The sequence below is a fragment of the Carettochelys insculpta genome, chromosome 8 (genome assembly GCF_033958435.1).
Source record: "Carettochelys insculpta isolate YL-2023 chromosome 8, ASM3395843v1, whole genome shotgun sequence".
NCBI classification, from domain to species: domain Eukaryota; kingdom Metazoa; phylum Chordata; order Testudines; family Carettochelyidae; genus Carettochelys; species Carettochelys insculpta.
In genome coordinates this window covers 5238394-5262875 of record NC_134144.1, presented here as the reverse complement: position 1 = coordinate 5262875, position 24482 = coordinate 5238394, and the positions used below count along the sequence as shown (strand labels likewise).

Below are 24482 nucleotides of genomic sequence, written 5' to 3'. Positions count from 1 at the left end.
TTCTTGTTGTTCTCAGCTCAGGCTTGTTGCTGGTGATTTAACCAGGAGTCTCTGTGAGGTGGCTTCCTGTTGGCCACCTGTCAGAGCCTGCTCCCTGCCTACAACCCCCCTCCACACAGAGTCCTGATTTACATCTGCGCCTCTGTGAGTACACAGCCCCCTCGCCAGCAGGGAAACAGAGTCACTGATGCCTTCTCTAGACAAGAGCCCTGGGGCTGGGGTGCCTTGGCAGGCTGCTACCTCTGTGCCTCCAGCCTCTGTTGCTTTCCCCTGGCTGTGTGGTACCACGGCTGACATATCTACTAGTCTCTCACCAGCCCCGTCCTGCCCCCCTGCTGGGTCCCGTTCCAGCTGTGCCAGCTCTGAGACAGCAGTTTCTCAGCCTCCCTTTCTCAGAACACTGACAGCCTGTGGGTGGTTCTTCCCCCCTTGGCGCATTGCCACAAATGTGGCTCAGGTTCGCTTTCCGCCGGGCTCTTGTTTAAAGTGCTGCTGAGTAGCAAACCTGGACACCAGGCAGGGCTAAGATCAGGGAGCCCTTGCGTTGTTTGGTCATCATGTCACACAGGGCTCCCCACACCTGGGAATCCCTGGAACGCAGGAAGCTGGACAGTTATGAGTGAGAAGAAGCTTTCAGTTTCCAGTTTCCAAGCTGCGGCATCAACCTGTGGGGTTTTCTCCTTCACCTAAAGCAAAACAAGCTTTCATGTTTGCCTAAAGGGTATAAAAGCCAGAGCAATGGGAAGGAGAGACCACAGCCACAGACCAGAGGGAAGCCAAGCTGCCTGGACAGAGGAGAGGTGGCAAGAGCTATTTCCCAGCAAACATGCTCCAAGGTAAGTGCTAGCTAGGGCTTCTGCCGAGCATGTGGGCGTAAGGGACCGATCTGCTCTGAGGTACTCCCACAGGGCCTAACCTGGGGACTGGAGACTCCTGAGGGTGGGCAAAGTTATTGCAGGGGACCTGTGGGGGGGGAAAAAAAGGAAACGTATATAAATATGACCGTAGAAAATAAGTTTTAAATAAATTGCGAAGTTACAATCCATTGTTATTTTTAAATCCGATATCTTCGAGTCATGGTAATTGCTGCCGGAAAATCTGTTGTGGTTTCCCCTTTCATTGAACAGAGCGTGCATAGTGGCTAGAATTGGCTTTGATGAGGGCGTGGGGTCTGTGAAAGGTGTGGTGGTGATCAGGGGAACAGGTAGCTCAGTGGTTTGAGTACTACCCTGCTAAAACCAGGGTTGTGAGTTCAGCTCTTAAGGAAGCCCCTTTTAGAAAAAGGGGAGGGATAGCTCAGTGGGTTGAGCCTTAGCCTGCTAAACCCAGGACTGTGAGCTCAGTCCTTGAGGGGGCTATTTAGGGAGCTGGGGCCAATAGATTAAAAAAAGAAAAGGGAGGGTGCTTGGTCCTTTCAAGAAGGCAGGGGACTGGACTTAGTGACCTCCCAAGGTCTCTTCCAGCACTGTGAGATGTGGATCTCCATATACGTGCATAAGAATGGTTTGGGGGTGCAACTTGGGGTCACCACTTGTGAAAATGTCAGGACCGACCGACATACTCCAACGAGCCTGTCCTGTGACAACTCTTCACCTAATAAATAATAGCATTAGGCTTCAAGGTGCTACAGGACTGCTTGCTTTGTTCTGTGAAGCTCCAGCCCCACATGGCTACCTCCCTAACACTTAATTTTATTATTAGGGCCAGGCAGGTTGTAAATTACGAGAGTTGGCCTAGAAAATATCAGTAAATAAAGAGTTTAGTTTGCTTAGCTATGATCTTTGGGGTCAACCCCCACCCCAAGTACAGGATTGTTACCCACCTCTTCCTGAATCCCTTCTTTTCTGTTTGTCAGACTGTCAACAGGACAGTCGATAGTCCATGGAGCCTGGAAATGGAGCACCGTCTGATTCCCTTTTTCTGATTCAATTAGGAAAAAAGATGAACATGGGCTGCAAACTGCTCCTTGTCCTGACGCTATGGGCCATGTCTACAGAGGCCTTTCCCAGAGATGAACAGAAGAGAGAGTGCCACCTCTCAAGCTATGTGACCTTGCTACCCTGGAAACAGATCATCTTCAACAATGTCAGGGACAAATTTGTAAGTGCAAAGAACATATGTGAGTGCTAGGGTGTAGCCTCAACAGTAGCTTTCTCTGCATATTACTGTGGGCTGGTGATTTAAGATGGGAGGAAATTTGGGTTGTAGATAAGATAGAGAGAAGTGTCTCTGCATCTTCTTTGTTGGTGATCCTTCATCTGGTGTTAGTTAACGAAGGGGACATCTCAGAATATTCACTCCTGAGAAGTATTCCGATAGCTGAAGAGTCGGGGATCATAGATGTGGAAAGATGCAGAGATGGTGAGAACTGACCTAAGACAGAATCACAGACTAGGCAGTAGCAGGGAAAGAAAGGAAGTAGCTACGGCAAAGAAGGGACAGGCTGTCTTAGTGGGTGTTCCAGAAACAAGTGGGTCGCAGGAGTTTTAGAAGCTGGTCTGCTCAGATTTCATACCATGTCAACTGTCCCTGATCTTAAACCTCCAAAAGTTCTGACAGGGTTTCAAATTTTGTTCTGAATCACCATCAAACCTAGAGAATGAGACCCAGATTTTAACGGTCTGCAGTCTTTCCCTGCCAAGGATAATAGAGTCTAGACACTTAAACTGACACTGAGAGGACCCCAAATTTATGTCATGCCCTCAAGCTGCGCTAGAGAGATGAAGTCACTTGTTCTGAAGTCAACCAAACATTCCATGTTCACTAACGCAGAAGCTGAGACAGTCCAGTGCTCGAGTTAGTGGTCAAGATAGCCTCCCTGTCAGGCGTTAAAGGATGCTGCTGGGTCTCAGCTTAGCTCCTGCATACATGCAGTTCGCTGCCTGACCCCAGCAGAGCAATATAAGAAGAACACGTTATTGACCTCTGTCCCACCTTTGGCACATTCTTGTAAAGACCCAGGAGTCTCGCACAGTAGCATTATTAGGGGGTGGGGGTGTTGAGTAAAATGCCACCATGATTTTGCACCTTTGCCTGCCTGAACTGGGTTGTACGTGAAGACTAAGAGAAGAATTTGGTCATTTCTTCCCTGCATTGCTCCCTTTACACGGTTCTGTGTGTTCTCATTTCGTGCCTTCAGGAGACCATCACGTTGCCGTCCACCCAAATATGCACCACCAGTATTTTCCACCGTGACTGGCAAGTCAAAGAGCTGTCGGTAAGAAAAAACCTCTACTGAGAGACACCAATTAACAGCTGCTTCTTTCCAAAGTTGCAGAACTGCCACCGTCTTAGCTGGATTCTGATTTCAGGCAGTCCTTCGGTAGATGCACAGTAAGATTGTGGGCCAGCCTCCGAGGGATAACCACGTTAGACCGTAGCTGTAAAAACAACAAGGAAATCCATTTGGCTTTAAGGTGCTACGGGACTCTTTGTTGTTTTTGTCATGGACAGGAATTTATTCCCAAATGACAAAGGAGTCAGCTGAGATTGGAATCTGGCCCTTATTCTATATCTCTATGTTATATATCCTTAGGGCTGGAAAGCCAGACCAACATTGCAACTCTGGATCAGTTTAAATAGTGTAGCCCAATATTTAGCATATGGTAACATGAAGCCTCTGAAAAACAGGGGCAGGAGGGAGAGCACCATATCGTCTGGCTTCCGATGTTATCAAATAATTGCATGAGGAAACAAATTGACATCACCTTTCCCTGATAATATGATACTCACCTTATCCTCAGCATTCAACAAAGCAGAGGTATTGGCACAGCCACCTCATTCACACCTGTCTTCGCCAGCTGTGACCAGACTGAACTTTGTTAACCTGCCTCCCTTGGGCCGCTCCAGGTCGTGTGGCAGGAAATCTTTAGTGTCCGTATTTTGGTTTCCCACGAGAGAATCTTTTTCTTTAAAACCATTTCCAAATCTGGGCACAGCTACTTTGGAGATCCAGAAACCAGAAACTTTGAAGATCTCCAGCTCGCCAGCATAAAAACCCAAAATCACCTCGCCCTGCCCGAATATGTCTTCCTAGCCTTGTAGCGTAAGAACAGCGTTGAGACTGATCTGGAGCACAAAAGGTGGGTGGATTACAGGGAAGAAGGGGAAAGTGACTAGAAACAGAAAATGAAATCTTGACGTAAAGGACAGAGTCCAAAGGTGCAAGATTAGTATCATGGAATCATACCTCCCTGGTGTCTTAGGTCTCTTCCCATTGGCTGTAAGGTCTCCATAAGTCGATGACACCTACCTGCTGCTAACGCAGACATTCCTTGTCAGGGCTGAGTCTGCCACTCCCCTAGACACACAGTTTTATCTTCCTGTTCTCTCCCTAGGTGCTCGACAGAATGATCTTGGTAGAGGCACAGCTGAATTTCACCATCGACATGCTGAAGGAGTTTGGGGATCCCAGTCTGTCCAAGGAGCTCTCGAGCCCATTAGAAATTCTGGGCTACATCAGAAATGACATAAAGCGCTGCGTGAGTATTGGATTGCAAATGTCTCTTGCCACAGGGGGGCAGGGAGTACTAATTTCTAAAGTAGATCCAGACTCTGCAGGTTAAACCACTCTAATCCAGAAGTAGCAGGGTCAATCGTGGTGTCACGACAGTTCGATTTAGCACATCCCCCTGGGGCAAGCTAAATGGAACCCTGGCAGATCAACCGCCACCGAGTCGATCTTGTCACAAGCATGGGCGCCCTCTCCGCCGTTGTTCCTGGAGTCTCTGCTCAAGGGCCAGTCGACCTCACAGACTGATTTGCTTTTCAGATCCAGGATCAGCATCAGCATCAGCCTCAGCCCCATCAGAGCGACAAGAAGCTGACCACCTGGCTCAACAAAGTCCAGAAAGCCAAGAGGACGGTGAGTCTCTTTGGCAAATGCACAAGGAGAACTTTCATCACATGGTAGTGGGAAATGATCTGTATGGGACCATCAGCTCCCTGCCCTTCCCAGGGGGCAGGGCATGGTTGTGCCCTGGAGATTATCCTGGGGCCTTTCTGCAGACTATGTGCCCTGGGTATGAAGCAGTTCAGAGAGCTGACAAATCTGTCACCTCAGGAAGGTTGTTACGTTTGCTGTCAGCCGGTAACAAACCAGGCATCTGGAAAACTACCTTCACCTTGTAGCCTAATAGCCGGAGGTGGGAAGCGTATCCCAGAAATTACTTGAGTAAAAGTGCAGCTGTTTTCACATCTGGATACTTGAGTACAATCAAAATGTAATGTGCATGTATGTACTTTTACTCAAGTAGTTTTCTAGAGGGACACCAGTGACTTGTACTTAAGTACACCACCTCCGCTCCCAAAGTGGCTGCCACTCAAGTAACTTTTTGGGTACTTTTTCCAAGTCTGCAAATCGCAGAGTCAGATAAACCTGTGGCATCTGATCCTCTACCCTCCACACCTTGTGCCTCGTCAAATTGTTTACATTTGTGTAAACGGCTGATGCAGCGGATGGTCCCCCTCCCTCGCATTGTGGGCAGTGCTGTACGCCAACTTGCTATTCACTTGGAAGAGGTGTAGCACCTGGGTGGGGTTGCCAGACCCCAGGCCTTCTTCAGGATGCACTTTAAATTGATTATTAGCCCAGATCATTGTGCTTTTTGCTTCATTCAGCCTCACTATGTGACATGACAGACTGCAGCACGCATTGTTATATACACAGAATTACAGCCGATGATGGCACAATTTAAAGGAGTGTTTACTTAGGTTAGAGTATTTGTAATGTCTTGTTGACACAGGGACATCCAGGAAAATTAATCTGAATTAGCTAAAGATGTGCCTTCAAAGTGGATTAGTGACAGTGCATCACATTGGTGAACGGGTGCAGTTAGTCAGTGTTCAAATGATCTCTGGACGGGAAATGGCCAAACTCAGAGCCCTTTCGTTTGGAATGAGGGTATTCACACAGGCATTTAACTAACCCACTTAAGAGTCGCACTGTTAATTCAGATAGCTTTCCTGGATGTCCCTGTGCAGACACTGCTCTGTTCACTTGTTTTCTGCATGCTTTTTTACCTCTCCCCCTCCATTGGGCCTGCAGTAGCTCTTTGGGCCCATTGTAAACTCGCCGTTCTCCGTTACAAACGTGTTCCCTCCCTCTCTCCTGTCCCAGGAAACTCCTGCATGCCTGGAGACAGCTGTGATCTTCAATCTCCTCCGAATGCTGAACACTGACTTGAGCTGCGCAGCCTACAAGGAGCGCTGCAGATAACCACCAGGTCTTTACACAGTCTCAACCAGTGGATCTAGACAGATGCTGGAGAACCCAGTGAATGGGAACCCTAAACGCTTTCTGCAGGACACTGTATTTTAACCAGGAGTGATGCTTTTCTACCTTGGCTTCTTACCATGGATACCCATTCCTGTACAAAAGACTCCAATGCAACTGAGCTGCATGATGACGCCTCCCTGACTCCAGTTGCCAGTAGCTGTTCTGCTGGAAGCAAATTCCTTATCTGCAGCTAAAGTGCAGGACCTGTTCCCATTGGAATCAATTGGAGACAGGCTGTCAATTTCAGAGGAACTAACGTTCTGCCCAAGAGAACAATATTACTATTGCATTGACTTATTGCTACACAGAAGTATTTGCAATAATATGTTAAGTGCTGCCATTATTTATTTTAATTTAACAGACTTTTTTGCACTATTTATTTATTTATTTATTTATTTATCTATTTAAAACTACTTCATATTTCATTAGTGTCTTAGATGCTAGTTCTGGTGTCCAGAGACAGTTGCTGTATTTAGACAGATTCCTAGAATTTATTTTGGTTTTTCTGGTTGACATAACGTTCAGCCAGCCGACGTGATCCTTATTTAAGCAAGTCAGAGTTTATTTAAATTATTTATTGTCGATAGCATTTATTTATGTGCCTATTGACCAGATGGTCTGTTTTGTAATATTTATTGCAAAAATGGAAGACGTAAAATAAAAGCTGAAGTGATACAAATGGATGATTAACCCTCTGCTTGGTGACTGCACTATGTTCTGATCTTATCACTTCCAAAGCCAGAAAATAGCTAAAATGCATAGAGGGTTGGGACTACCTCCGGATAGCAGAAGACATTAAAGTGGCTTAGATTAACTGGGTGGTGAGAAGGGACATAACATGGAAAAGTATGAAGTTATAGGTATGTTCCCATGATAACAAATCCCAGGTGAACCCTAGTGGCAGACCTGAATATTAGGAGGCCTTAAATTAGCCAAAAAAACCCCAGGCAAACCAAGACCAAACCCCAGCTATTATAATTACTATAATAACAAGAAGTCCCATGGCACCTTATAGCCTAACAAATATTTTGGAGCATAAACTTTCGTGGGCAAAGACCTGCTTCATCAGCACCTGCTTATACTCCAGAATATCTGTTAGTCTACAAGGTGCCACAGGACTTCTTGTTGTTTTTGAAGATACCAACTAACTCGGCTTCCTCTCTGGTATGATTACTATACTATACTTACTCCAATATATATGTGACACACTCCACTAGAGTGAAATTCTTCTCTTTTAACTGGTACTTGACTGTAATGTATTGTTGTTTATGTCTTTTGTATCTGTATGCACTGAATTCAGTGTCAGGACACAGCTCTGGGAAAAATGTTCCCTTGGTATTGCAGAGTATGCAGTGCCTGCCAATTTCCGTGTTCTGTGGCAGGGGATAGATACTGAGGATGGGAACTCAGGAAACCTGGGTTCTCTTCCCTCTGCCACTGACCTACTAGCATAGTGTATGACCTTGGGCAAGTTACCTCACGGCCCTGTGCCTCAGTTTCTCCATCTGTGAAATGGGACTAACGATATTGAACTTCATTGTGAAGTGCTTTGAGAGTTACCAGTAAAGAACACTGTGGTATTATTATTCTAGGATATATAACAACCAATCACCTGATTCTCAGCTGCTGCAGTGGTGTCAGGGCTCATGACTTTTTCACAAATTGCAGGATTTTCACCAGGGCTGGAGTCTGCCTGGTGATGCTGTACCAATCTCCAGCCCACTTGGGAATTTCAGCCTGGCTCCTGATTGGCTGTCTTTCCTACTAGCTCCAGTCTTGGGAGGAGAGCAGCCAATCAGGGCTGTTGCATGAAGGGTCTCAGCCCTCCCCCAAAGTTGCCAACGCCGCTCCCACAGGAGTAGACGAGGGTGGTGCAAGGAGTCTCCATTCCCCATAACACCCAGCGTGGGAAGGGAGAACGGGGCCTGCAGCTGCAGCTGTCTTCCCGTCCCTGGGAGATGGAGGTGCAGAGAAACAGGTCCTTCCTTTCTGTGATTTGTGGCTCTTTTGAGTGGGCAGTATTGCTACAGTCCCTTGCACTTGGATTTGCTATTTCCATTGCTGCAAAGAGCAATCACGTGCTGTGCCCATTTGGCAGAGGTGTGCATATGACTATGCCTGGTTCAGGGAAGCAGAGACTCCAGCCTGGACTCTCAGTCTTGGTGAACGCTCATCATCGTCCCCATGGGGATGAAGTTCTGGAATTAAAAGGCAAAAATAGTTTGGCTGCGAAGGACATTGTTCCAGTGTGATTGGACGTGACACCCAAAATATTCCGAAATTGTCAGTTAGTCCCCTCCCTACTTGCGCATCACTTCAAAATCGGGGAGCCACCACTCCCTCAGGCCACAGGTGTGCTGCACTCACAGGGCTCCCTCTCATTTTTTCCACTCCATGGGCAGAATAAATTTCACTGGGTGCGCACCAAGGCCCGTTTCCGGTGCCGTGCCTCAGTTTCCCCACCTGCAAAACACAGCAAATAACCCTGCTGTGCTTCGCGAAGCAGATGTACACCACCAACAGAAACACAGGCTGCTGGCTGTGGGTGCTCTGCTCATCAGCTGGGCAGCACCTGAATCTCTCCTGGCTGGCCGCCCAAGCTCAGGTTACAGGGAACCCGGATCCTGAGCCAGAGCCGATATGGTGCATTCTGGGGCAACAGTACTACTGTGCTTACGGTTAAGTGGATTCTATTAGGAGAATTATGGTATTGGGTCATTTGGTAAATAGCTCACTATAAGCGTGTCCCTTCTAGCTCCTGGTTGGAGGAAATTAAAAGCTGCTGATATATTCCTTGCATGCGGCTGCGGTGCATTCACTGCACGGGTTGCATTGGAGCTGAGCTGCAGGTAAGGATGGGGTGTCACATGCCATCAGTAGAAAAAGAAGGGAGCTGGGAGAAGGTCCTGTTTGCTCTAGCCAAGTGGTCTCCTTTGAGGCTAGACAGACGTATGCTGTGGTGGGGGAGTCAAGCAGGACTTCTGTTTGGTGTCGGCCCCCTTTGCAGCTTGTTCAGCGAGCTAACGCTTCCACGAGGGGTTTTTTCCACTAGCAATTCCAGCAGAGTGGATAATTCACAGTTGGGCAATTGCCTGTTTCTGCTTGCAAAATTCCTACCTGCTGATAACAGTTTATCCTACTGAAACAAAGAAGCAGTCATGCATCACTTGAAAGAGTAACAAAATAATTTGTTTGTGACTGTTGTGATTTGGAAAAAATTTCTGCATGGCTTTGACTAGCAAACAACAAAGTATTACATTTGATCCACCAAACCTAAAACTGATTGGCTTCATAGCAACAGAGAGAGAGCGTGTTTGGTCTCTAGTCTATCAAAGCAAAAAAGCAGTCCAGCAGCACCAAAAGGCTATAAAATGGTTTATTAGGCGATGAGCTTTCATCGGACAGAGCCACTTCTTGGGTTTGTCCCACAAAAGCTCATCACCTAATAAATTATTTTGTTAGTCTTTAAAGTGCTGCTGGGCTGCTTTTTTGTTTTGATTGGCTTCGTGTTACCTAGCTGTTGCATAGGGGTTTTTGGCAGTAACACTTAAAGTTTTCCATGAAGGACAGCGGTATCACTTTCTGTGTCTTGCAGATGGGTAAACTGAGGCACAGCCCTGAAAAGATGTGCTCAGGATCACCCTGCAGACCATAAGTCCTATGATACAGCCTCTCTTCCTGGGCAGATGAGCATAATTTATTAAATCAGTTGTCATGTGCAAACACTCTCAGGAAGTAACTTGGTATATTTGCTCATTACAAATACCTGCAAGTGTGCATACTTAATTTTTTTCTCTGATTGTTTCTACTGTTAATCCCCAATTACACCCATGTTTGTGGAAAACAAACACTTCAGGAGTATGAACACAGCCCGTGTAAATGCACTTAAAATTTTAAACAAACAAGAATGGAAGTTGTTTTTACAATATTTTTCCAAGCCCAGCAATAAGTTACTTACTAATTTGACTGGTCTCTCTCTTTCAAATGAGGCTTCTTGAATTGGCCCTGTACAAACATGAAGCCTCAAATTTGTCTTTGTGTGCACTTGCTTTGGAATGGTGCCTATTACAACCTGATCTCAGTTAATGTAAGTTAAGAAATAAGGAAGTTACGGTATTCCTCATTTTAATATTTCTAGTGGAGAGGATTCAGCTTCCGAGAATGTGGTCTTAGGCGAATATTTCCCCTGTGAGATACTTAATCAATATAATAAGAGAACCTGCACTTTTTTGTGAAAAAATAAAAATGATCATAGCAAATAAGTTTTTCTTAAATATATTGCCAAGTTACAATCACTTATTTTTAAATATCTTCCAAACATGTCGTTAAGTGCTGTCTGTGTTGTGGTTTCCTTTTTCACTAAGCTGCATCTACGCAGCCCCTCCCTTTTGGAAGGGGCATACAAATATGGTTTATCAGAAATGCAAATTTGGTGCAGATTTAAATACCTCACACCTTATTTTCATATTCCCACATGATTTGGCTTCCAGAAGAGCCATTTTCAGAAGCCAAAGCAACAGTGTGGATGGGGTTCCTTTGAAAGGAAACCCCCCCTTTTTGAAAGCTCCCTTGCTCCGGAAAATAATTTTTCCATGAACTTTACACTCCATGTGCCAAGAAAAGAAAACCCTCATAAGATTCCCTCTTTATAAACCCAGAAATGCTGTGCTGTTGTTCATACTTAGTTACTGAGGCATGCATATTTTTTGAAGCAAGGTGTCAATGCAGTGAAATTAGATTTATTTTACCTGCTATGTAGCCTTTTGTATTCCTTGCTGCTGCTCTGGCCTGAACAGTTAGTCAATATAAGGGGTCTTGCAGGATTATTTCCATAAGGAAGGTGAATGAGATGTGACTTTTTTTTGGGTCCTTATCAACCACACACATACTGTGCCCATCTGGACAGTAAGTTCTGCACAGTAAGGTCAGCTGATGGCTGCTCTTAGCCTGCTGAAGTGGTCAAATACATCCCATTAGGGCATTGTGATGGTATAATGATACCTGGGCCACCCTCCCAAATATCTGGTGTTTAATTACTACAGGGATCCCTGCTCATCTCAGAACTCCCTTAGGTCCTCCTGAAGGTTGAAGTGATTGGAAGACTCCGATGATTTCATTGGGCTTTGCACCAGATTGAAGGGCTAAGCCCTAATACAGAATCTGGCCATCAGAAAATAGCAAAATACTTCATAATAAAACACTGTTTGCGGCCCTTTCTAATAGAGCCCTGGCAGAGCAGACACTCAGTGGTTGGACAGGGTGGACATTTCTAATGCTGTTTAGTGCATAGAAGGGACTTAATGCCATAGAAGAAATAATTGGCCAACCTTTTTAAAGAGAAAATTATGTAGTATAGTAAAAATTGGAACATTTAGCTCTAGGACAGGGGTCAGCAACCAAAATAGCAAGAAGAGGTTTTTTACTGAGTTTTTTAAAAAAAAAAAAAAAAAAAAAAAAAAACTCAGCAATTCAAGAGCCACAATGCATGTGAATATGAGACAATCCTTAGTAAATTATGTCATACTGTACTTCTGTAACCCCCTATTTTAAGAACAGTGCGTGTACACAATGGTTTGTAAGACATATTTCCTGGAGGGTGTTCACTGTTTATGGAAAATAATGAGGTTTTTTTTTAAAAAACTTTGCAATTATAGCATCGAGAGCCGCAAAGAAGTCCTTAAAGAGCCACATGCAGACTGCTGCTCTGGGACATCCCATTCATAGTCAGTCCGTGAAAGAACTAGTCAACTTTCCTGCCTTGCACCCTGAAACACCACCTATTCATGGTACTTCCTGGATAGCGAACATGTCGGTCTGGCTCCTTAAAGGCATTTAGGTACCTAATTACCATTGCTAGGTGCAGAGGTGCCTTTGTGGGCTGTTGGGCTGTGGAACTGATGAATGCATAACTTCTAATGTGTTTAGTTTTGATTTCATTGTGAATTACAAGACGGGACAGAAGAGGTCATGTATCTAACAAGCTTCTGCCTTTGCTTGGCATACTCTTCAGGTCCTGGTAAGAGAGAATTCCCATCGACGTGGAAGATGGCAGGTGAAAGAGAATGGAGGCAACACAACGAAAAGCAAAGCTCTCCACGTTCCCCTCCTCTCAGGCCTTCAGTGATGCCCACAGCCAGTATAGCGAGAGGTAGGTTTGCTCTTGTAAGAGCAGTGGCTTGTAGATACTTTTCGTGTTGTCAAGGATTTCCTGTGTCACAGTAACTTTGAAACGACCCGAGAGGGCCCATAATAAATAAAATCTGGCAGCCTCCCAACTCATTGTGCCTTGAGGCCAAACTTCATGGGCTGTTGGCTCGACCAGGCCTGGTCTAGATTTGAGCCTTCACAGTTCCGAACAAACCCGACTTACGAAGCCCTCATCTGTCCTACAAGCTTCTGTTGGTGTAACTGTCGCTCGGAGGTGAGAAAATCCACGCTCTTGAGTGACACGGTTGCACCAGCTGAACTCCTGGTGTAGACAGCACTACTTTGACAGGAGGGTTTCTCCTGTTTGGTGTAGTTAACGTCTCTCGGGGAGGCGGGATACCTGTGCTGAGGGAAGAAGGTCTTCCCTCAGCCTAGATATCATCTTCACTAAATGCTGCAGCTGCACCAGTGTAATGCAGACAAGACCAACGAGTATTATAATAGCAATATTGTCACTGCCATTCTCGGTTTCTTTTAGTAATCAAAGTCCTTTTGTGCTAGAGTTTGGCCTTGCATTTCGTCCCATCACTCCCTTTCAGTTCCTATAAAAGGCTTCCTCTACCATCTCCATGTACCGAGAGCATATGTTCCACCATCCAGGCCCGAGACAGGTGAGTGGACTGGTCATCTCTGAGTTGGAGGGCAGGCCAGCCTGTCTGTGCACATGTCTGTTTTGTCTGCAAGTCTTGGTTCAGTGTGTGGGTGAAGAACTCTACTGGAGCATGCAGCATTGTGAGTTTTCTGCCCTCTAACTGGCTCTGTGGGACACAGTCACGTCCCACTCCAAGAACCGATCTTCACGGCTAAGATTCCAGCTGTTCCTTTAAGAGCAGGTGAGCTCACAATGGGGTGGGAACATTCCAAGGCTTCCTCTGGGCCTTTCAAAGGCCTGGGACAGGTGACTGGGGCCCTGCTGGGACTGACTGCACCCCAGAAAAGGAGGTCAGCAATGACAGAGGACAGCGAGTGGATAAGGATCATTCAGAATGAAAACGCATACCTGAAAAATCAGGTTCGGCTGCTCTGGGAGAACTATGAATTACGTTCATTACTAAGTCAGCACTGTGAGACGAGTAACCCCGGGCGAATAGCCGCTTCCCACCCTGCTCCCGGGTATCCGAATGCCCGCTCCCCAGGCCAAGGAGGTAAGGAGAACCTGGAAGATCTCTCTCGTTTGGTTCTTCTGAATAATGGCCCTCTAACTCGATGGGTGACCTCTTGGCTGAGCTCCCGCTAGTGGGCATTCCCTGGCAGTTGTATTTGAAGCCACCCACTTGATCTCTTGTGAGCTGGGTCTGGGTAGAGTCCAACATGGTCACAAGCTCTGAGCTTTTTAGGCTCACGGTCCCCTTCCTGCCATATGGGATTCTGCAGTGCAACTACCTCAGCCCTGAAACCCGTGCCAGCTTTCCCATTCTTCCCAAGTCACGACTGCACACTCCCAGAGTCTTAGTGGAGCCAGGGACACTCAGTCCTACCGTTTCACCCTTTGGGGATGCCATGACCGTTAAACAAGAGGCACGCGGACTTTGCAAAAGCACTTCTAAGCCACACACACACAGTTTACTCCTACATGAGAGAGACTGATTTAGGGAAAAATAACAAGATTCTGCCTCCGGTGTCCTCACCCTCCTGAGAGATGGGTTTTGGTCAGAGTGTTGTGGAATTCTTCTGCAATCTCTTTCTACCAGCCCAGTCTTGTCCTGTGGCTGTTCTCTCTCCTTTGCCGGAGAAAACCCCCTTCTAACTTTCTTGTCTCTTCCTGTTCTTCCCCTGAAGTTTGTTTTCATTCCTTGATCTTCAATGTGCTGTGAAAGGTCGATCCTAAGCAAGTCAGTGCTTTTTGGCTGGTTGTCTCCATTGTCCTCATTGGGCAAGGTTATTCAGGTGTTGATGGTCCACCTCGTTTATCCAAGTCAGGTTGCAGGCTCTCTCACCTGAACGCAAGTGGGGTGTCGCAATGACACGGGAAGGTCATAAAGATACAGGGAACTCATCGAGCCAATCTGGAAGTCATAAATTCACACAGGCAGAGTCTCAGGCTGTCGAAGTAGCTCTCTGCTGTGGGCTATTGCCCGAACTCATGAGACGAATGAGTCATTTACTCCGAGTCCCTCCTCTGTCAGAAACTGGGTCTTTGCTCATGCTGAGAGTGACTGTGGCCATAAGGCAGGATGAGTGGGAATGGTGTCTCCAGCCTCTGTTTTGTGAGAGGTTGGAAATGAATGACGGGAGAGAGATCGCTTTCATGACTATCTGTTCTGTTCACACTCTCTGGGGCATCGGGCATCGGCCTCTTGGAAGACAGGACACTGGGCTAGATAGACCTTTGGTCTGACCTTGTGTGGCCCTGTTTGTAAGCATGGTATGTGATCCTATATAGGTAACCTACATGAATAATATACACAAGATCCGCCTTCTATAGGCATGAGGGTCTAACCAGCAGGTTATGGCAGCTTCTGAACCTCATTGAGTAAAACTGGGGGAACTTAAAAGCACTGGCATTCCAGAGTCCTTGCTGGAATGGCTCTGCTTATCACGGAGGTGACCAGCTAGTCTCTGCTTAGTCTGCAGACAAGACTGCCCAGTGCCCAGATTCACCAGGCTGTCCACTAGGCAAGCCACTCTAGTGTCAGTACTGTAACGCATTCCAGGGAAAGGGTGGGAAATGTCACCCCAACCCAAATATATAGCATGAGGCTTCAAAGATCCCTTATGCTCCAATCAGACCCTTACCATGATTTCCTCCAGCAGTGCCCTAGCATCCTTCCCTCCCCCAGTCCTTCTCTCACAGGCGTTCATTTCTCCGAGATGACCTGCAGGCTTGGCAAAGATAGGGAGGGCTTGTAAGAGGACAGAAAGCCAGATGGCATCTGGCGCGAGCCTCCAAAGTTGCACTGAAGTCACAGAACAACATTGGCTTTCATCAACTGAGTGAAGCTGATACATGGTCCATAAAGAAGCACTGATGGACAAAATCATCCGTCTGGGAGACAGGATGACCTGTTGGGGTGCTTGGTTGTGTCCATGGTTCCCAGGAGCTCCTTAAATCAAGGCTCCTGGCAGATTGAAGGCTGAGTTGGGTAACTGAGCATAATTGCCAGGGATAAACTTCCACACTGAGTGCTTGCTGAATTCCCCAAGTCCAGTCCCTTCACGCTCTGGGCTCTGTGTAAAATCCTGGGCATCCTTTTGTTGTTCTGAAACCCTCCTCTGGTGCCTGGAAGAGACGCCTACCATAGGATGCCGTCCTCCCTTCTTCCCCTCCTGAGAACTGGCTGCTGTTTGTGGGGTGAGGGCAGTTCAGTCGATCTTTGGGCGCCCGGTGGCTTATTCTCAGGGACACGGCATCTCCCCACAGGCTTAACGTTGGAGCCAGAGCCCCAGAGAGCGGAGTAACAAGGGGGTGTGTTGTGCCTGCCCTGATGCTCGCCAGAGACCTGTTGCTGATGCCCAACAAAGGGCTTTCCTCTGCCTATTGCTGCTGCAGCATTGGTCCACATGGACCCTCTGCAGCTTGTTCTGCCTGAGGCTCCACCCTGGGCAGAAAGCCACAGGGACCTGGGAGACAAGGTTTGCAATGCACACCCAGACCTTAGCCAAGCTCTGGAAGGTGAACACCGTGGTGTCGGTCAATGCAGCCAGGGGCAGGCCTGAAAGAGAGAACGCAGCATTATCCCAAACTAGCCCTCGGCCCTGCAGATGGGGGTGTAGGATTCTTCCCCCATCTCCCTGTCCATGGGCTGTTAGCAACCACTCAGTAACCAAGATGCCTGGTCGCACACCTGTTGGAGAAATCTCCCGATCTCACCTGTTAATCTATTGTCTCTGATGTCCGTGCCAGCGAGCTGAATGTGCTCTGGTGTGTGTGTTTGGGGGGGGGGGGGGTCTCACGCCCTGTCTTCTAGGATGACCCCATCTCATATCACACCCCCCTCCAATTGTTTGCTTTTCCCCTCTCTCGCCAGCAGAGAGCGCTGCACTGTAACATGTGTGTCTCTTTTCACGCCCACGGGCGCTCTGGCGTTGGAAGGGCCTGTCTGCCTGGGGCCAGGTGGCTGAAAGGGCCCCGGCAAGGTTCACTGGCAGTTGTGTGAAAACATGACCATGCTTCCAAGCTCTGGCAGCACGTAGGCCCTTCCATGGGGGGTGGGGGGGGGGTGACAGCCCTTCGGGTTCCAGAGAAAAGAGGCTGGCAGGGGTCTGCAGTCCCCCGGCACGTGCCCTAAGGGTGACACACAAGCCAATTTAGCTCCGCACACAAGGGGCGAGCTCAGTCCCACCCTAGCTGCGTCTACACGTGCACGCTACTTCGAAGTAGCGGCACTAACTTCGAAATAGCGCCCGTCACGTCTACACGCGTCGGGCGCTATTTCGAAGTTGAAATCGACGTTAGGCGGCGAGACGTCGAAGTCGCTAACCCCATGAGGGGATGGGAATAGCGCCCTACTTCGACGTTCAACATCGAAGTAGGGACGTGTAGACGATCCGCGTCCCGCAACATCGAAATAGCGGGGTCCTCCATGGCGGCCATCAGCTGGGGGGTTGAGAGATACTCTCTCTCCAGCCCTTGCGGGGCTCTGTGGTCACCGTGGGCAGCAGCCCTTAGCCCAGGGCTTCTGGCTGCTGCTGCTGCAGCTGGGGGTCCGTGCTGCATATACAGGGTCTGCAACTAGTTGTTGGCTCTGTGTATCTTGCACTGTTTAATGAAAGTGTGTCTGGGAGGGGCCCTTTAAGGGAGCGACTTGCTGTTGAGTCCGCCCCGTGACCCTGTCTGCAGCTGTGCCTGGCTCCCTTATTTCGATGTGTGCTACTTTGGCGTGTAGACGTTCCCTCGCTGTGCCTATTTCGATGTTGGGCTGAGCAACGTCGAAGTTGAACATCGACGTTGCCAGCCCTGGAGGAGGTGTAGACGTTATTCATCGAAATAGCCTATTTTGATGTCGCAACATCGAAATAAGCTATTTCGAAGTTGGGTGCACGTGTAGATGTAGCCCCTCCTCCCCCATGCAGACAGTCCGCAGCCTGCGTCCGCGGGATGGGGGACGGGGCCACAGTCGGAGTCCCAGCTGGCCACTGTGCTGCGTGGGGCAGGGGCTGGATTCCCTGCCTGCCAGAGCCTTGTGGCACCCCCAGGCACCTGGGGCTGGAGCCCTGTGGTAGCCACGGGAGCCTGGAGTCCCAGGGGAGTGGGAGGTGGGGGGAAAACCCCTGGATCTTCTCCGGTCTGGCAAATTCTGCCCTTTGGGATTTTCCACCTGAGGCTTCGCCCCTTCAGGGGGCCCAAAGCCGGCTACCCACAGGGTGGGGCTGAGTCTCTCGTCTGCCCTGCTTGGCTGTGGGGTATCTGGTGTAGGGCTCCCTCTCTCGCTGCTGCCGAAGTGGGTTCCATGGTACCGGTAATGAAATTGTCCCTGAAGCAGGGGCACTCTGGGTCTCCCACCTCAGCGAGGGCCCTCCCCACTGGACTGATGTGACACTTTGTCTGTCTGGTCCAATGCCCATTGATCCAAAATGACCAGCTTCAACTGCAGAGATGTGGAAGCCCCCGTCAGCATCCTCCACAGCCTGGTGGTGTGAGCCCACTGCAGCGAGGTGGGAGACCCCTGTTCAGCTCCTCTCCTCACTAGGCACCAGGAGACTGGATCAAATGGCATGTCATGGGTAGGCTTTGTTTATGAATGAAGCTGTTGTAAGCAGGACTAGTAGTGACTTTAAAAAGTGTCACTGGCGCTCGGACCGTACACACACGGCCAAAGGTCAGATTTCAGCCCGCTGCCCTGGCAAGGTTTGTGATCCTATCTGTATGCTCTCTTCGCTTGTAGCCCAGCCTCGTGGACGAGACATCAACCCGCCAGAGATCCCCAGTCATCCTTCCCAGCTGCAGGAGTTCGGTTATTCCCCTCGCCACATGGCGAGCAAGGAAGCAGCTCTGTCCAGCTCCAAAGCTCAGGCAGAGGCTACGTCTAAAGGGATTCCCAGCCATTCCACTTTGTTTCAACCGGCGCCCCGGGAGCGGATACCCACCTTGCTTTCCAGCACGTCCTGGACCTCCAGGGTGGAGAAACAGCTGGCAGACTCGATAGACCTGTCGAGGGTGAACAAAGGTGGCTCGGCAGACCTCGCTTCCCCCTCAGGAGACAAGGCTCAGAGTCATTTATACGGCATGGGTAAGAACTGACCTCCTGGATTCCAGGAGGTGTCCTGCTCCAGGGGACTCAGCACTCTGCGTGGTGTCCCTGCTTCTCAGAATCGGGCAGGGGGCTGAGGGGCCATGTCCTCTCGACGTCGCGGCGAGCCCCGATCCAGCGTCGCGTTGCATTTAGGCTTGTCTCAAGTGGGCTTTTTTTCTCCAGCTGCTGCAGCGAGTTCCCTTCTGCTGGTTCTGAGGGGACTCTATAAAGTAGCCTGTGGTGGAGGCAGGAGACCCATCTGTGTAACCGTGTGTTCCGTGACTCGCAGGGAAACGTGAAAGGGATCAAAGTGAGGCCACCCCCTGGCCTGATCTCAGGCACCACGCACACAGCGTGGCAGAAATGTTAAGGCCAGGAGCCACCAAACCATCTGGCTCTGAGTTCCAGGCTGATGTCCCCCCAGCCCAGAGAGGGATGCCCCCGAAAGGCTCACCATCACAGACAAGGTGGAGAACGGGCCAGGGCTGATCCTGCTGCCATCAACTCTGCACTCTCCAGTTACATCTCCTCCAGACTTCCCAGATGCGTTTGTCCTCGGCTCTGGGGCATTCGGTGAGAGACGTGACTGGAGAATCCCGTGTAGGTTTCCTCTGCTGCTGGCCATTTTTTGCCAGTACCCCCCAGTTCTGATCTTCTCACCCCCTGTTCTTCCAGCCAAAGCCTCATTTGTCCTAGGACAACCCTCCTGAGTTGAGCTCGGTTCTCTGAGTGCGTGAAAAGAACTGGGCAAGAGCACGTGCCCAGTTTTCAGAGTTGTCTGCCGAGCTCTCGTAACCACATGGAGAGGTGCTGAGCAGGCCCTTGGATTTACTTTCATAAACACCCATGCAGATGATCAGAGTTGGGCCCTCTAGACTTCTCTGATCCTCCTCTTTGCAAATCTGTGGGTGTGCCTACGCTACAGGGAAGGTTGGCCTGCTGAGGATCGATCTCAGAGTTCGGTTTCATGCCCTGTAGAGACGCACAAAATTGGGCTATCTGGGGTCGGCAGTTGACCCCTCTACTGCTCAGGGGGAAAAGGAGGTTGACGGGTGAGTTTCTCCCATTGACTTCCCTCTGTGTAGATGGCCAGGTAAGACGATTTGCAGGTAAGTCAGTTCTAACTATGCAGCAAGGACTGTCACTCTCGTGTGGGCCTTCACAGTCAGTCGATGCTGCAAACGATGATCCCAAATGGAACTACGAAGGGCGTGATCCGTAGTCGACGTAGACTGAAGGATGCCTACTACTACAATTCTTACTATGCAATTGCCATGGCTAGAACTGTGCATCTGCAGTTGACTTACCTGGCCTGCCTCGTGTAGACCAAGCCTAAATAAAGCTGCGGCCAACTTTGATCCTATGTCCCCTTCTGCTTTGTTGTAGTTCACCAGCTGCATGGACGTGTCCTCGGTGCACCAGACCTGCTGAGTCAGCCCCAGCCTTTGTACCCCGGAGAACTTACGTCCTCATCTCCCCTCAGCGTTTCACACAAGGAAGGGGCCCACACCCAGGCTGCGTTTCCAGGGTGCTTCAAAACACCTGTGCCATTTTCCCCAGGAGCTGCCCAGAGGAAATCTGCTCCTCTTGTAAACAGCCCACGGGATGTAGCGAGTGAGAAAGCGTCTCTGGGCTCAGAAGAGGTGCACAAGAAAAGGAGAGTCTGGTTCTTAGAGACCCCCCAAGGAGAAGAGCCAAGGAAGCCCCACGCCTATTATCTAAACGGTAAAGATGTAGTTTCACCCTGGCCTTGCGACTAATAACTGTAGCTAAGGATGGGCTTGACTGCCTCGACTCACAAGCTGCCTCGGCAGGCAGGGGGCTTTTAGATGCCTTTTATTCTAGTGTGGCCAGGCAGTAGGGCACCTTTCAAAACATGATCACAAACGTTCTGAAGCCAAGAAAAAGCAGAAGTTATGCAGTTTGTGCATGGCACTGGGAAGTCGGTGCTGCATTTGGGTGTCTATAACATTCTCTCTCCTGGCATCTGGCTCAAGCCATGCAGTGAAAGTTTAACTGCGTCTAAGCATGCTGAAAATATTTGGTCTTTGTGACTTAAGTGACCCTGTAACCATTGGCTGGTCCTTCATACAGAGCTTGAGCTGAACAGCAAGAAAAATGGCCGTATCGTGGGGGAGATCGCCTTCCAGCTAGACAGACGCATCCTGGCGTACGTGTTTCCTGGAGTAACGCGACTTTATGGCTACACAGTGTCCAACATTCCTGAAAAAATCAAACAGGTAAATCCGTCTTTAAGTCTAGGGAGGGAGACGTTGGTGCATAGGGCTGGTTAGAAATTTTCCAGTGGAACATTGTTGAAAGCAAAAAGTTTTGTGGAAACATGTCATTATGGGTGCAAGTTCACTTGGGGAAAAAAAATCAGAAAAACAGCATTTCCATGAGGTTAAAATGGACCCTTTCAGGTCAGAACTTTTTGGGGTGCTTTTCCATTTTGAAAAACGTTCATCTAAGGGTGTTCTTTCTTTTTCCTCCCCTCCCCCAGTTTTATGTTCTTTTGCATGCTACACGTTTAAAGTCAGAAACGGAACAAAACATCTTCTTCATTTTTAACAAAATGCACGGTTTCAATGGAACCACATGAAAAACTTGTTTAAAAACTTTATTTGGCAGAGCGTTTTGAATGTTTTGCTCTGTTTCAGCACAAGAGGTTCTTCTGAAATCACAAAATTCCCTGACAAATGAAAAATCCTGTTCCCACCAGCTCTAGGGCGAAAGAACGAGAGAGCATGAGCTTTGTGGAAAGTTTCTGAAAGTTCAAATATGGTAACCCTGCCGACGTGGAGGATCTGTGTCTCTGTGTCAGTTTCCAATCTGTGAAATGGGGGATATAACCTTTCCCTTGCTCAGCAAAGACTTATAATTATCTGTGAAGCCCTAGACTGGTAATCCCCTCAATGCTATGGTTATGCTCATTGATACATACAATAATCACCGGGCTCACCAACCCCAGGTGCTTGGCAGGCCTGGGGCTCAACATCTGCTTAAAGCTTAGTAATAAGAAAAAGAAGTGTGTGCGCAGCGAAGAGTGCACTTGGCTTTTATGCGGAGAGTGCTGGGGGATTTATAATGGACGGTGGATGTGTCTGTGCGGCATTGTCAGTCTAGGCCTGTGTCGTCATGATCTCAGATGGACAGTGGCCAGTGCTAGGTCTCACAGCTGTGCTAACGCACCCATGATACACTAGGCAGACTCTCTGACTCGGGTTGGTGGCTTGAGCTGTGTCCACACTGCAGAGTGCCAGGGTGTGGCTACACCTCACAGTGAGACTCGGGCTCTGGCTCTTCTCCTAAACCAGTTCCTAGGCCCCAGGTCCTGAGCGCGTGCCGACCCAAGTCACTCAGCTGTACGTGGATGGGAAGAGGGCACAGGGCACCCAAACGTGAGTCAGAGCCATGGGTTAGGGGGCAGTGCAGACATGCCCTGTGTGACCCTACGTGGAAGTCTGTGACCCTCTTGAATCAATGGGGTGTGGCTGGGGGAAGAGGAAGTGGAGGACGTTGTCGTCTGATATGGAGGTGGCTGTCGGGAGAAGTGTCGATTGGAAATGGAATGAGGGGGCAGGCTCTAACTCCCTCCCTGGGATGGCCAGTCGCACGGGGGAAGCCAGCCAGCTCGTGGGGTTGTGCAATGCCGCATCTAGCGTGGTGAGAGCCGACAGAACTCCACGTGCCACGGGCAGGCCTGGTTACCCTCCCCCCTGCAAACTGGAAAGCCCGCCAGCGCCCTGGATGACCTCAGTGGAGGAGCATCGATCTACAGCGGCCGAGCGTCCACCCCCAACAGGCAGGCCAAACCCGGCTCCGTCCACACAGTCACTCGTTATCGCTCTGAGGCCTGCAGGGTGTGGGGCCAGACTCCACTTCAGCCGGCGCTGCTTCCAGTCTGGCGTGGCTTAATTAGGCAGACTCCATTGGCCAGTTAAAAAGGGGACACCCCCAGCCTTGCAAGGTGGTTGCCCATAGCTGGAATCCTGCAGGGCCCCCTCAGGAGGCTGGAGCCCATCATGGGAGTCCTCTGGTGCTGGAAGGCCTGCCTTCCCCCTGCAGGGGCTGGTCCCTCCCCGCCGGCCGCACACCTCGGCTTTTTTTGACAAAAATGGGAATTTGTCCGAGTGGCGAAAGCAAACTGAGGAAGTCGGCAAAGCAAATGGGCTACGTGCCTCGTTTGACAGAGAAAAGTATTGGGACAGAACTTAACGAAGGGACGGTTCTGGCCAAAATGGGGCCACCCTCCACTTAATTCACCCCTGCCGTGTCCCTTCCCCAGCCGTCCTCATGTGTCATCATGGAGCTACTAGGATGCAGCCAGGAAGTGAAACCCCTGGGACCAATGTGGCCTGTAACCTTCAGCTTACAGGGGTCACCCTGGGGTGGCCGCCCAGGAGAGATTAGCGGAGCACCCACCGCCAGCGGTGTGAGTTTCTTTTGGTGGTGCACGTGCACATAACAAAATTTATTCCAACCTTCATGGCAAACACGAGCAGGTGCCCTGCCTGGGACATCCCCAACAAAGGTGCTCATAGCCTCTCCCTGCTTTTCTAAACCTCCTAGGCCTCCATGAAGTGCCTGGATGGCTCTCTGGATGAGAAGAAGCACCGAGCCATGACACAGCGGTACCTGTCCCTCACCGGCCGCCTGGAGAAGATGGGTTACAACCGGGACGTGCACCCGGTGTTCAGCGAGCTCCTGATCAACACCTACGGCATCCTGAAGCAGCGACCTGACCTGCACGCCAGCCCACTCCACAGCAGCCCGGCGGAGCTGCGCAAAGTCGTGATCGAGGTGGTGCCCTCCAAGTTCCTCAGCGACACCTTGCTGCTGCTGAACTGTTTGTGTGAGCTCTCCAAGGACGACGGCAAACCTCTCTTTGCTTGGTAGGGGACAGGGCCCGCCGTGCCCCAGCTGCCCAGAGATACGAACTGAAAGCGTGAGTTTGAAATACAGACGTGGGTTTTGTTGGTTTGTCCCCGGGCTCAGAGCAGTTTGCTCCAGCAGGAGATACGGTGCGTGGTTGCTTTTAACGTGATAGGTGCCCTTCCCTCTTTCCTATTATTGCCTCTCTTCAGCTTCCAGCAGGAAAAGCCGGTCCCTTTCCTCCCCCATCACCTGCCCCACACCCTGCCATGGAGGGATCGGCACTGGACTTGCACTCCCTGCCCGTCACAGCTGCACTCAGCAGGGGTTGCGGTGCCGGCTGCTGGGGAAAGGAATGCGAGGCATCCTTCCTGCACGCGCTCGCTGTGCATGGCAGCAGAAGGGTCGGAACCCCAGGGACAGCTGTGCCAGCCACGCCTGTCCTGCTGCTGTATATTCACAAGGGAGAACCCAGGCCACCGAGAGAGGTACCAGAGCTGCCACATTTTGCAGCTGGGGATGCTCATCTTATTATGTAGCCTATAGGTCAGTTTCCTGGCCTGGGCAGAGCAGGTTTACGGCAGCTCTGCCTTGCAGGCTGCCTGCATTAGACCTTCCCTGTGTCAGTCCCTCTTCCCCCGGAAAGCAGCCAGCCCCTTGATGATGTATCTGGCACTGGGGAGCAAGGCTTAGTGAGTTGGCTTTTGTATAACAAGTGCCTTCAGACTCGGTCCACTCTTAGAGCAGCCCTTCCTTCTGTGAGCAAGCGCCCTAGTGCAGAGAAGGATTGCCCCCCACGAGTCAGAGTTGTACGGCTGCGGTTTTAATGGTGAGGTTGCTGGCTGCTGCAGAAACCTCCAGTTCCCCTGAATGACAGCAGGGCTTCGACCCTGGGATCTGAGGGGTGAGTGCTGAGAGAGAGCCCTAGACAAGCTCAGGGCTTCACTTAT

The 24482-nt window shown here is 49.7% G+C and overlaps 2 protein-coding genes across 2 annotated transcripts; both read left to right on the top strand.

Moving 5' to 3' along the window:
• Window positions 1-826: 826 nt before the first annotated feature.
• LOC142016707 (interferon lambda-3-like) lies at window positions 827-6217 on the top strand. Its single transcript, XM_075000867.1, has 6 exons — window positions 827-836; window positions 1934-2100; window positions 3140-3217; window positions 4338-4481; window positions 4772-4864; window positions 6119-6217. The coding sequence occupies exons 1-6, from the start codon at window positions 827-829 to the stop codon at window positions 6215-6217; spliced, it is 591 nt and encodes a 196-aa protein (XP_074856968.1).
• Window positions 6218-13433: 7216 nt separating this feature from the next.
• Window positions 13434-23556, top strand: LOC142017192 (speriolin-like protein). Its single transcript, XM_075001905.1, has 5 exons — window positions 13434-13629; window positions 18310-18654; window positions 20044-20382; window positions 20752-20897; window positions 23230-23556. The coding sequence occupies exons 1-5, from the start codon at window positions 13434-13436 to the stop codon at window positions 23554-23556; spliced, it is 1353 nt and encodes a 450-aa protein (XP_074858006.1).
• Window positions 23557-24482: the final 926 nt, after the last annotated feature.